The sequence below is a fragment of the Apaloderma vittatum genome, unplaced genomic scaffold, assembly GCF_000703405.1.
Source record: "Apaloderma vittatum isolate BGI_N311 unplaced genomic scaffold, ASM70340v1 scaffold3915, whole genome shotgun sequence".
NCBI lineage: Eukaryota > Metazoa > Chordata > Aves > Trogoniformes > Trogonidae > Apaloderma > Apaloderma vittatum.
The window spans coordinates 19,190-32,408 of record NW_009715302.1 but is presented as its reverse complement, the minus strand read 5'-3'; the positions used below and the strand labels follow the sequence as shown (position 1 = coordinate 32,408).

The 13,219-nt window shown below is 48.4% G+C and overlaps 1 protein-coding gene across 1 annotated transcript in view; it reads right to left on the bottom strand.

Annotated features, from left to right (window-relative positions):
- ZC3H18 (zinc finger CCCH-type containing 18) overlaps nucleotides 1-13,219 on the bottom strand; it is a gene marked incomplete at its 3' end in the record, with an annotated part of 38,155 nt that overhangs the window by 13,863 nt on the left and 11,073 nt on the right. The window contains exons 8-9 of the mRNA XM_009869065.1: nucleotides 12,957-13,219; nucleotides 265-465 (exon numbers count right to left, since the gene is read on the bottom strand). The exon at nucleotides 12,957-13,219 is cut by the window's right edge and continues 27 nt beyond it. Of these exons, the coding sequence (XP_009867367.1) occupies nucleotides 265-465; nucleotides 12,957-13,219 (464 nt within the window). The remainder of the gene's footprint in view (nucleotides 1-264; nucleotides 466-12,956) is intronic.

Sequence of the window (13,219 nt, the reverse complement as noted above, 5' to 3'; positions counted from 1 at the left end):
GGAGCCTTGAGCAACCTGGGCTGGTTGAGAGGCGTCCCTGCCCATGGCAGGGCTTGGGTCAGATGAGCTCTGAGGTCCCTTCCAACCCAGGCTGTTCTAGGATTCTGTCTCACTACCTACACACCAGCACCTACAGCCGTTACCGAGCAGCAAGCCTTGACCTGCTTTCCCGACCAACTCGACATCTTCCTCTGAAAAACAGAAGAGTCACAGCACCTTCCCCAACAAGGCTCGGACGCGACACGTGCTTTGGCCTTCGCTCACCTTGAAGAGCCAGAAGCGGAAGCCGAAGAAGCGGAGGTTTTTCGACGCCTGCGAGCGCGGCTGGGAGAGACGGAGATGCCGAGTTTCTTTTTGGGGGACTTGGATCGGCGCCAAGGGTCCTTCCACTCATCCGCTCTCTTTGACTGAGTCGTGGTAATTGTAGTTGCCTCTTTCTCCTTCTTTGGTGGCTCAGGCTGACGGCTGGAAAACAGAAGAATTAAGTAGTTGGAACTTCTTTTTAATACAGTAAAACTAACAGAAACACAGGGCCAGGAAAAACTCTCTCAAATTCATCCCTCTTAACCTCCACTGCAGGATATGCAGCATAATTTTGGGGTGATGAAATGTTAGAATAAGTATCCTGTTGGAAATCAGCAACTGCACACCCGTCGAAATGGCAGCACCTGCGATTCTGTCAACTATTTTGTCACGCTGACCAAGTGGTGACCTGCCAGCTGATTTCATCTTTGCCTTTTGGCCTCTTGAGGAGCGGACATGAGCAGGTGCAAGAGGGAAGGGAATGGAAAACTTGGTTCTTCTTAAGCCAAGTAGCTAGAGCAACCTAAAACCGGTAGGCAGCCCCTAGGTGCAATAGAAATATTCAACAGGGCTAGACCGAGGACAAGCTGAGTGCACATCTGAAATGCCTTCTAGAAACAGCAAACTGCTGGAAACGACCCGCAGGCACTTACTCTCCTAGAGCTCCCCTGTCAGAGCGTCACATGGGACTTTGTCACAAGCCTTCCCCCAGCCAAGACATATTGATCTGTTTTTCCCCTTTGGAAGGGGACGGTTACCTCATCAGCTGAGCACGAAGCAGCTCATAATGGCTGTTTTATCACCAGGTTACTCTCTGGGGGCTTCTAAAACACCATCAAATACGTGCTCTCCTATTGCCAAGGAGCCGGGCTAGATACCCTCCCCATCTCCTCCCTTCCCTTTTAAGGGTTCTGGTTGCGTTTCCCCTTTTTCTTTGGTTCTCTGGGCTTCCTTTCTCCTCCATAACCCTCCAAAAATAATTCAGGGCTAACCTTCAGCATCTGCACCAGCTGGTTCCTTAAGTACTCCAGGCTGAGTTTCTTCAGGACTAGACTTTATTGCCTCTCTTATCTATGGGTGATTTAACTTGGGATTTTTTCCTCACCCTTACCTTAACCTACACACAACTGTTCAATTACCTGCTCGTAATCTTCTGCCCCGGGTTTTAGGCGAAGTTTGTGCTTGCTTAAAGATTTCTGAAGTCCATCGCGCTCATCAAATTACCAAAGCAACGACAGGTTTATTCTTTTTCTCAAAATAACGAGCCCTTCTCACTGTGAGGATTTGGGGGGGAGGAAAGGGGCTTTCTGTGGCTGGGTTCAGCCAGTACCACCCCATTAGTCACACGACTCAAGTAACCACTCCTCAACCAATTTCCTCTACCTTTCGAGATAAAAAAAAGCAACCTCCGAGGTCTCTAATAACTCTATGGACAGTGTTTCTCACCGCGACTCTTTTTTCAACAGTGTAATTAAAAGCTCTTCGGGAGCAGCCCTGTCACGCCCCTTGAAGGCTTCACAAGTCACTAAGAAGTCTCAACTCCTCCTTGCTTGGTAGCACTAAAACAACGTGGTTAAAACTCCTACAGTCTTTCGCCTTTTCAACTCCAGGACTCGCGTAGGCCAACTTCCAAGTCCAACGCAGCATCCTACCCTTTTTCCCTATCTTTGCCAATACAGCTACAGCAATTTTACAGTTTGTCCCACGCCCATCTTGGCAGCCGCAGTATTTTACGGGAGGAGGAGCTCTGCTTTCGCGTTTTGCCTCTCCCACAAATCTCACTCCAGTCTCAGAAGAGGATGCTTACGTATTAGCGCAGAAAATCGCTGACTGCCCAGTCGACAGTCCCAAGCAGGGCTGTGGCTCACCATTATTCACCAGCATCTTCATTTAGCAGCATCATCCTTTCCAGCGATGCTCTAACCTACGCTATTTAACGCAGCGTTATTTGCAGTGAGCTGCTCTAGTTTCCCATGTTACAGCCACAATTATATCCAAGTATCTAATCATGGAAGAAAACCATGAACATAGGGTTGAGAGAGACTGGACCTGTGATTTCTACTCTGGTTACACTAAACAGTTGTAGCTGGGGTCAAGCTCTCATTCCAGTAGTACAAACTCATTTTGAAGCCGTCTTGACCTCTCGAGTATCTTCAGGGCAACCAAGTGCAAAGCAGGAAGAAAAAGGTCAGAAAGAGTCGACGCAGCTTGCACGAAGCAGCAGCAGGAAGGAGAACACCACCCAAGGATGCTTGTGAATATGCTGGACTCTGTCTTGCTAGACTACGTCCTGCTCTGACTTCCCAGGCTCCACAGGCTTTGGAGATGCAAGGGGAACATTCTGCTGGCACAGGCAGAGAGGCAGTTCCACCTCAAGACCTGGACAAAGCCTGCCAAGAAGTTTTTCACTGCAGTGTCCAAACGTGAAAGCCGACAACTAGCAAACGACCTCGGCCCTCGCCGGGCTCAACTCTTTCAGAAAGAAAAGTCCCCTACAGAATTTATTCCCTTGTCTCTCTCTCACAAAAGAAACTTTTCCACACTCATGAACAAGAGCAGCATATCCTGGAGATGGACCGCAGCTCCAGCCCCACGTGGGAACGGCTTACATCAAACTCCACAACTCAGGCATGAGCTTGGAGCAAAGATGACTACAAAAGCAAACCTCAGTACTTGCACCTATTACCTGGTAAGATGCAATTCTCTCTCGATGAAGTCACTTTCTGGCGGAAAGGTGTTGGTTTTTTTTTTTTTCCGCCCAGGAAAACCACAACAGAAAGCCTCATTTCTGGACATGCTTTGGCTTTTTGACTCAGCAGTAAATACGCTGCCACACTGCAGCCAAGAAAGAAAGATGATGCTCATGTCAGGACATTTTCAAAGTCTTTCCTCAAGAGCTACCTGCGTGCCCGACATGTAGCATCACCAAACAAACTTGTTGAACTTAATACAAGAGGTTGGTATCTGATGTCGCTCGGCTCGTCTCCTCCAGCAGAATTCAGGAGTCAGAACTGAAAGGAAGCCAGAGCAAGCGCCAAGATGCTCACCAGCCACCTTAGACCAACATCTCAACTACAGCCTGCACAGGTTTCACAGAAGAGACTATTACAGAGGCCAGCAGCCCACGAAACAGTGAAGTTTCAATAGGATTTATTTCGGCTTATTGATACCGTGCCATCGCTGGGATGAAAGAGGATGAAGACTGCTGAGAAGAGGCACTTGGGCTGTGGCTCCCAGCCCAGATCAAGCGAAAAAAGGCTGCCCAGAGCTACATCGAACCAGGAGAGCTGGTGCTGCGCAAGGTTGAGCCTTGTATTGGATCCTGAGAAAGAAGGAGGCTTTCTTCTCGTTTTCATTCTTACAATCCGGTGATTCTTCCCCTTCCTGTCTTGTGGTGGATGTGGCGCTTGTTGGAGCTCTCTGGGTGCCAATGCAACTCCTTAGTTCCAAAGGCAGAGGGGAAAAAAAATAAATGTAGTTTGCTGCTGGGTCAGCAAAGGGGAGAAGAAGAAGAAGAAGAAGAAGAAGAAGGGGAGAAGAAGAAGAAGAAGGGGAGAAGAAGAAGAAGAAGGGGAGAAGAAGAAGAAGAAGGGGAGAAGAAGAAGAAGAAGGGGAGAAGAAGAAGAAGAAGGGGAGAAGAAGAAGAAGAAGGGGAGAAGAAGAAGAAGAAGGGGAGAAGAAGAAGAAGAAGGGGAGAAGAAGAAGAAGAAGGGGAGAAGAAGAAGAAGAAGGGGAGAAGAAGAAGAAGAAGGGGAGAAGAAGAAGAAGAAGGGGAGAAGAAGAAGAAGAAGGGGAGAAGAAGAAGAAGAAGGGGAGAAGAAGAAGAAGAAGGGGAGAAGAAGAAGAAGAAGGGGAGAAGAAGAAGAAGAAGGGGAGAAGAAGAAGAAGAAGGGGAGAAGAAGAAGAAGAAGGGGAGAAGAAGAAGAAGAAGGGGAGAAGAAGCCTGACTGTTTTGGGGTAGTGGAGCCAGAAGATCAGCTCAGGGCACTTTATAAGAGCTCATCTCCAGCCCAGCAGTTCCCCAGGCTGATGCAGTCCACGCTGCAGGCAAAAAAAAAAAGGAGTCATAAAGCTATTAAAGCATACGTGTGAATCCTGATCTCCTTTGGATTACATGATCTCTAAGGTTCCTTCCAACCTAAGACATCCTACAATTCTATGATTTCAGATCTTTGAGAGCCGACTCCCTAATGAGGTAAGCCTATGTCAAGAGTTTTTTGGTTTGGATATTTTTTTTTTTTAAAATAATTACAGAGGGAGTAAGAGAGACTGACAAGACTGATGCAAAGCAGCTTCACTTCCTTCCAGAGCCCTGGGGAGCAGCTTCCTGCATCACCAGGGCACGAGAGCAAGGTCTGCAGACCTTAGCCACTTCCCATTTTAACCTTAAAATAACTAAATGCTTTCTTTTCTAGAACGAACACGTTAATGCACATTTGGCTGGAATTTAATTACAGCAATCAAGCAGAGAACTGAAGCTGAACACGGCTTTGGCAACGAGAGGAGGAACAAAGGCAGCTCCAGCTGGCAACGCAAACCGCAACATAGGTCAGCCAGCTCCCGACCGCACGCGCGCCGGCTCCTGTGTCAACCCCGTTCGAAGCACGTCACCGAGTCCGACGAGAATTCGGAGGGGGGAAAACGCAGAGCTGCATAAGTCTTGAGTTTTCCTCTTCACATATTACGCAAAGGAGGGCAAAGCATTTCCGATCGTAGAGAGGAAAATTAAGTTTTGTCGGGGAAAGTGCTTCCCTTCCTTCCTTCCCCCTCCCCGTGGGACGCGGCTCGCACAGGTAACGCAAACCTTATCACCCACGGTCACCGGTGACGTCAGCCTGGCTCCAGGGCTGCTCTTTTGGCTGGCACTCGCAGCTCAATTTTCTGAAAGAGGAAAGTCCAGCGACGATTTACAAGCTTCCTCGCGTTGCGTCAGCGCCACCGGCGCGAGTTTTCCTTCAGTGTCAGTGGAATTTTCCAGAGGAAACGGACTCGAGGAACGACCGGAGCCATGTGCCGGGGTGGTTGTGAAGGGGCCTGCGATTGCTGCAAAATAAAACTCCAGCAGCGTGCACGCACGCTGGAAGAATTTTTTTCCTATCTTGGCACAATAAAATCACTTGTGTGACCAGAGAGGGACGACAGCTCCCGAAAGCGCGTGGCTACGACGACAAACGCTGAATCTAGGAGCCGATGAAATATATGCCAAAAATATCACTTTTTTCAAGACGTTTCGGTCTAAAGCAGAGTTATCAGTCGCTTCAAAGAAAAAAAAAAATAATAAAAAAAAAAGAGAAATGTTTCTTCAAAGCCTGACGGGGAGAGGCTTTGAAATTAAATAGTGGAGATACCATCTGGACCTACAGTATGAAATCATCGCAGCAGGTAGATAAAGCTATCTGAGATGTGATCTACCCTGAGGGCTGAGCATTTGACGCCTTGAGAGCCTCCTCTAAACGAGAGGGACCCACTTGCAGCGATTCTGCCTCAGTCTCTGCAACGTTTTAATAAAACCCAGTGTGGGAGATCGCTCCAGTAATTCCATCTCTGAAACGCCGAAGAAAAAACACACTCCTTGAGATCCACATCTGAGTCACCCGATGCCCTTCATCTTGATCTACGGTTACGAAACCCTGCTCCTTTTTACTGGGGAAGCGGAGGCAGAACCTCAAGAGAAGACGAGATGAAAACTCCAGTCGACAGAAACGCTTTGGGGAGAACTTTGCGAAGTTTTTTTTGGCTGATTTGGTTCGTGGCGAGATTTGACTATCGCTGACTTCCCAGACAAACTAGGAACATAAATGAAAGCGAAGCCGTCGAACCAGGTTCCATTGCTCCGGCTGGAAGCTGCACCACAACAAAACGGGGATGTCAATAAGTTATTATAATATTTAACACTGCAGGGAGCTCGACTGCGAGTCCAAGAAGCGCAGAGCGGCACAGGGCTTGTTCTGGAACGTGGGGAGAAGGGAAATCCTCTTCGGAGCACAGCAGAGTCGGTGTGTGCAGGAGGAACGGAGGTCCTCCACTGAATGTCACAGAATCATTAAGGTTGGAAAGGACCTCTACGATCATCAAGTCCAACCATCAACCCAGCACCACCGTGACCACTAAACCATGTCCCCAAGTGCCACGTCTGCACGTTCTCTGAACGCCCCCAGGGATGGTGACTCCATCCTGGGCAGCCTGTGCCGATGCCTCACCCCTTCCAGTAGAGAAATTTTTCCTAATATCCAATCTAAACCTCCCCTGACACAACTCAAGTCCATTTCCTCTCACCCTATCACTTGTTATTTGGGAGAAGAGACCGATCCAGCTCCAGTTGGAGCCAATAAACCTCGTTGCAGTCTGGGAAACCCAACGGCCCGGGGCCATTTGCTTCTCTCTACTCACTGCACTCCAAGAAGCCGTCCAGGGAAGGTGGAGACACCTGGAGAGCAAGTCCATCCCTCCTCACAGAGGGTGCTTTTCCCCCCCCTCATAACTTCTCATGGATGTCAGACTAGTTCAGAGCTCTGCGGGGTCTCACCGACACCCGGTTCAAAACCGGGAAGAGCACGCCGTTGTCCATCCTGCCTGCCCTTCCTCCTGAGGCGGGACAAACCAGAAGAAATGAAGAATTTTCTAAAGCAAACCAGCTAATTCTATTTGAGCAGCAGCTGCTTTCGTACCAACTCAAAAAGCAGGAAGCAGACCCAGCTGTCGGCACAAGGAGACCACCAGAAGCGGTCAGGAAAGATGATGACGAGCGAGAAACACCGAGAATTACAGATTCTTCCAAAAAAAACAAGTTCAGTTGGTTTGTGATCACACACACACTACCATGAATCACTCCATTTGCATTCCCTTATTTTTGCCACTCCTTTATCTAATCAACCTCATTCCAACACTTTCTAGCTTGCAAGCCCTGGGTAACCTGCACTCATTGATTTTTTGACTCCAAGTTTTCCTGTTCATTAACCTGCTTCACCCCAGAGATTAAGGACGACCTGTTACAAAGTCAACTTGAACTGGCTTGGAAAAATAACACAAGGGTGAGCTCTGCTGAAGGAACACGGAAGCTTTTGTCCCAGGGTCTGCAGAGTTATAGAGCATCTCACACCTGAGGGCTACCGATGACTCAAAGGAAGTTGGAAAGAAGCACAACGGTCCTCGCTGGAAGGGTTTTTACAAAAGATTTATGATTTGCTACAGAACAACTGCCCTTTCTGACATTGCTTTAAGTCTTAGAGCGTTTGTGGGTGTTATTTTTATTTTTTAATGGCTGCCTAAGTGCACTCCGTCAATAAGTCTTTATTCCAGCTGAAGAAAACTTCCTTCCTTCAAAAAAAAATAAAAAATAGATAAATCTGTTTTGTGTGCGATAATCACAGGACAGTTCATCAGGACATTGCTCCTTCTTGGCAGCTTTGGTGCTGCTGCGACCTCCTGTCCGGACTCCAGGACGTCTCTAAGGACAACAGCTGCCTCCTCCTCCTCACCTCTCCTGGCACCCCACAGATTTTGGGGGCTGTAGGCTCTGACCAAACTTCTGCATGGAAACAGCTTCCAGCTCAGACTCAAGGACAAGGTTCCTCGAGACACGGAGATGACTAATTTCTCACCCGAAGGTTCATTCTGCCGTGCTGCTTCTCACCAGAGCCCAGAGCAGAGGAAACCCAGGTGGGAAAAGAATCAGTGCCCATCTCCTGGGATGCCCATCTCCTCTTCTTCCTCCTCGCTTGGTGGGCAAGCACCACGTGCTACCCCAGGCAACGGGGCAGCGACACCAAGCCTGCTGCCCTCTTCACAAAAACTATTTCGTGCCGCTTCTTCATCCCTGAAATGATTTGCACAAGAGTGAGCTTGGCTGGCAAGATAGAGATATAAAAGCAGAAATTTGGTACTCAGCAAAATCAGTCGCAGCCCGGGGCATCAGAACTCGTTTGGAGATGGAGAGCAGGAGGACAGCCAGCCACGTTATCCCTCCCGTGGATCATAAAGTGTCCTGGCTTGTTTAAGTGTTCGATGCCTGAGGAGGGAGGAGGAGGAGGAGGAGGGGGAGGAACAGTTTTATTAGCCTTGCAATCGCGGATTATAAACTTCTTGGAGTGCTCATCTTAAGCTCAGGGGAAAAAAAACAAACTCGAAGCATAAAGCTCTTTCCAAATTGCACACTCCTTCCAAAAAGTCCAATCCACAGGTGACAATCCGACTCGAAGCCCAAGCACCGCAACTTCTTCTTTTAAAAGATTCAAGGAGAAAGATCTGACCACTGAGTCCGTTAGGGTTTACAATCTTTGTTTGTTGTTCAGTTCTAATCCTCCTCCTCATTAGCAGCGAGCAGGGATGCCAGGAAGTCCCTCTGGCTTCTGTTACTAACCTCAACCACCCTGCTGGTGTTTAGAGATCAGACTGAACCTTCCTGCTTTCAATAGAAAGGGAATTTGGTTTCACGTTCCTGGCTATTTGCTTTCCTAGTTTTCCTTCATCCCTTCCGTGCTTCAGTTTGTTCCTTCCTCCAGCCTCTACCTGAGGCAGCTCGTACACCGACGGCCAGACCGGCATCTACCTGTAATTACAGCCATCCTCAGTGCTGCCTTTGGCAAAGCTCCTCGCCGCTTACACAACCCCCGTGGAACAGTTTTCCAACCTCCACAAGCTCATTAGTAAAGGAAGAGCAGGGCCGGGCGCTGCCTTTGGCACAAGAATGTTAACGGGCAGCTCGGCGTGAGCCAGCCTCCGTCGCCCCGTGACGTCCGGAAAGGCCGGACTTGCCAAAACCTGGGATGAGGGAAAGCCCAGCGTCTACAAATAAACCTTCAGGTGAGCGTTACGCTGCTACCGTGCGTCCTGCTGCCCAGGAAGCGTGAAGCAATCACGAGCATTTCACACATGAAGCGAACTCGGGAGCTGTTTCAACGCCCAGGTGTCAAACCTGACCCTCCGCCGCGCGGCACGGAAAGTTATTCGGAGAAAAGGTGAGGCTGTGCTGCCACGAGGAAGTTTGGACCCTGTCAGAAAGGTTATGTGAGACAAAAAAACGGTGCTGCCCAGAGCCACGCCAAGTTGGGAAGCTTCTGGGGAATGCCGCGTAGGGAAACACCAAGTGCTGGATGCAGGATGGTTTCTCGGGGAGAAAGGAAATTTTTATGCTTTCGTGTTGTTAAAAAGCTTTGTCAAAACTTATTTCTACAGGTTTCTTTGCTCTGCAAACATCCAGGCACCTAGAAATGCTGAAGAGTGTTCTCACTGACACAGGTTTTAACATCAGGAGCTGAAGTCTTGTTAAGAGTACTGGGATTGTTACCATCAACAGCGCAGAGCTTATGGGTTTACTAGTAAATACTCCCATTAACTCCTTTCTCCTCTAAGAGGAGATAAAATGTGTAAATGCTGAGGCAAGATATTTTTTTTTGCAGGATTTTAAAGCTTTTCTCTGAGTACTAGCTCCCTACTCGACATAAAAACTGCGAACGCTTCCTGCCACCAACTTTTTTAAGCCCCATGGGAACGAAGCCAAAAGCCAGCCCTGCTCCCTGGTGAGGACACTTCCAACAGCAGATCCTTTGCAATTTGCTTCTAGAAAGACTAGACCTAAAAAAAAAAACTGAAAAAAAAAGCAAAAGAGGCCTATCAAGGACTATTTTTAATTTACCAAGAGTTATCTCGAGAAGCCTGTTTTGGAGAGCCAAGAGGCCCCCTTGAGGAGCTTACGTCCAAGCAGGGGTAGGGGAGGAAAGCAGGCAACGTGGATCTACCAAGCATAAAGTCCCCAAAACCATCAATTCCATCTCCTGCTGCTCCTACCTGGCAAACCTTGGGCAGGACCAACCAGCGAAAGCTCTCCCACAGAGCCCTGCCCCGTGACCCAGCGTGAGCATCAAGGGAAGGAGCAACCACCGGCCTCAGCCTTGCACGGAGCACGGTGACAGCTCATGACTAACAACAACTGCCAATCAGCTGATGGCACTTACATCATCATCATCACCTTCATCACATGGTTCTGGAAAGCAAGATCTCTCCCATCGTTAAGGCAATGAGGGTGCCAACCAGCACAAGCGTGGTGGTCATTAAAGTGCACAAATTAGGGTTGTAAGCAGAGATTATAGTTAATACAGCACATCATTCCCGTAAGGACTCTGACACTGCGCCAAAGTGCTCAGAAGGCACCTTCAAACTGTCCTGAAACAGTGACCTGCTTGTGGAAAAAAGGGTTTTTACTGAAAACCAGCTTCCCTTGTGGTAATCTGTCCTGGGTCAGGGCAGGGCCGGCCACTAAACAAATGACAGATGCTCTCTAACCCCTCTCCCTTCCCAAAGAGGAAGAGAAAAAGGGAATGAGACGCAGAAACCAAAATGGCTTAAACAAAACAATAATAGTGCTATTAAGAAAACGATGGAAATTATGAAATACATACAAGACCAATATGAAAGCCAACTCCTCACTCGACAGCGATCCCCACAGGTGCTGCAGAGCCGGCGGCACTGGGGGAGGCCCAGGCTCAGCAGCAGAGGGGAACTGGCACAGGAGCTGGATTTTAGGGAACTCAGGATCAGGATCAAAGGCAGATGATCAGGTGGAGTCCTCCTCAGACACCGGTCACTGAAGCAGAGACCTTAACCCCCATGATCCTTCAGATTTATACCGAATATGACATGTATGGAATATTTTACTGGTCAGTTTTGGGACACCTGTTCTGGTCATTCCTCCCCGGAGGCACGACTTTTTACTCCCTTGTGACCCTTTTAGTCCCCAGCATCCCCCAACATAAGATTTCACAGCGACCTTGGTTCCGATAAGACCAAGTACAAGCAATAGCTCTTCTGCAAACCAGTCCTTGGCAGTACCCACAAACACGGAGCGTTATCACTTCCAGGAGCAGACGCTGCCCGCGAAAACATGCCGTTACCTTCAGAAAGTGCAGCCTCTTAGGAGTGACCGAACTGAAAAGTAAAATCTCTGAGCGCAATTGGTTCCGTTCAGCTCAAACCAGGACAACATAATACAAATGAAAATTCCGGGTGAGATTCAAAACTCCGCTCCCACCTGAAACCACACCATTCCACAAGGCACCGCATCCCAGGCCTCCCTGGCGATGTCCTTCCGCAGGAAATTTGGTATTTTTCTCCAATTCTGAACCAAAAGGCACTGTGAATATTCAGATATTTACAGAGTGGCAGCGACCCAGTGCTTTACAAATACGCCCAACACACAGTACCTGCTGGTGTGCCCCGGTACCTAAATAATCGCCAGAAAACCAAACCAGGATTCACTTCTGAAATTCCTACTCTTTCATTCTATCTGGTTCAATTTTCCTTCAGACAGGGCAGCACCAGGACTTTCAGAAAAACTGGGCAGAGGCAGAAAATCCGACTCCAAGGCGCAGTTCCACTGTAACACCCAGCAGAGACTCACTTCGAGGCACACAAGCCCTTCGTGTTTTCTAGCCTCTTCTAGGAGTTTTACTCAATAAACCTCCAGACGCTTTCGCTGTCCACAAGAACACCCCAACCAGTCCTGATCCTCTTCAAAGGACGTGTGTCGAGGCCACAAAGAGAATCGTCACCGTGGGCAGGACTCTTTCAGCACCAAGGGGACTCAGGCAGCTTCTGCTCGAGCCTCAAGCCAGCAGGGATAAGTTGAACATCTCTGTACCCACAGCTCAGAGCTCTCCCTCCTTTCTGCCACATTATGCACGCTTGGCTCTCACCAAACCCCAAAACACCACTAAACCACCAAAACACCCATAAAAAGGAAAGGAGAAGCAAAAATCAAAACTTAACGAATTGGTTATGAGGTGCTATGTGACATAACTTCAGCTTTCTGATTTTTTTTTTTTTGAAAGAACAGGTCTTTTACTAGGAACTCTAGAATATGGAAGGAAAGGCAAAAAAACCCCCTACCAAAATATTTACGTGATGTAGAAACTAATAGCCTGATGTGACTAAATGAGCGCTCAGTTACCAGGACTTCAAGGTCAAGAATATTTTATGGATCTGAACTTTTGTCTTGAGTGAAGAGTTGACCGGGTTAAGTTATAAATATGCAGATAGATTGACTGGGTTACTCACTCTGGAAGTAGTAAGAGGTGAATATAGTTCTCAGTTTTACTCATTTGCAGAGTTATCAGAGACTTTTAGATTGTAGAATGTTCTTAAGCATCCAGTGAAGACAGTCAACAGAAAATTTTAAAAAAACTATTTGTCCTGGTGCTCACTCTGGGGGAAATCAGGAGATGCCCATACAGGAAAGGAATCTGGAAAAAGAAGGTCTAAATCTGAAGCGTCAGTGCAAGAGGAGGGTGTACATACTATAGCTCACTGAAGAAGTTAAGATACATGTATAAAAGGATGCCTGAGGCTGATAAAACATGCTTGGATTTTCAGGATATTCCAGGAAGGAAAAGCAAAGCTGCCCCTCACCGCGGGGGAGCGGGACTAGTGACCTTTAAAGGTCCCTTCCAGTCCAACACATCCTACGACTCTATGATGTTTGAGCTCCACTTAGCGGCCAGCAAGGCTCATTTAAAGCGTTGCCTTCCTCCTGATACTATCACTTTACTCGACAGTTGCAGACAACGGGGCTCTTTTCCACTCTGGTCGGCCTGGTCCGTGATCCACGGCTAAACCAACACCAAGTGAAAAGTGAAATCAGAATTCCAGCCAACTCTTACCTTGGTAGCAGTGGGGACCGAGGCTTTGGTTTTTCTTTCTCCTTCTCACGGTCTCTGTCCCTGTCTCGGTCTCGGTCCCTGTCCCGGTCCCTGTGCTGCCTGTCTTTTTCATCTCTCTTCACTCGTTCTCTCTCGCGTTCCCACTCTTCTTTCCGCCGTTGGCGTTCCTTGTCGCGCTCCCGTTCCCTTTCCCGTTCTCGCTCCCGCTGGCGTCGCTCCCGCTCCCGTTCTCGCTCCCTCTCACGTTCCCTTTCTCGTTGTCT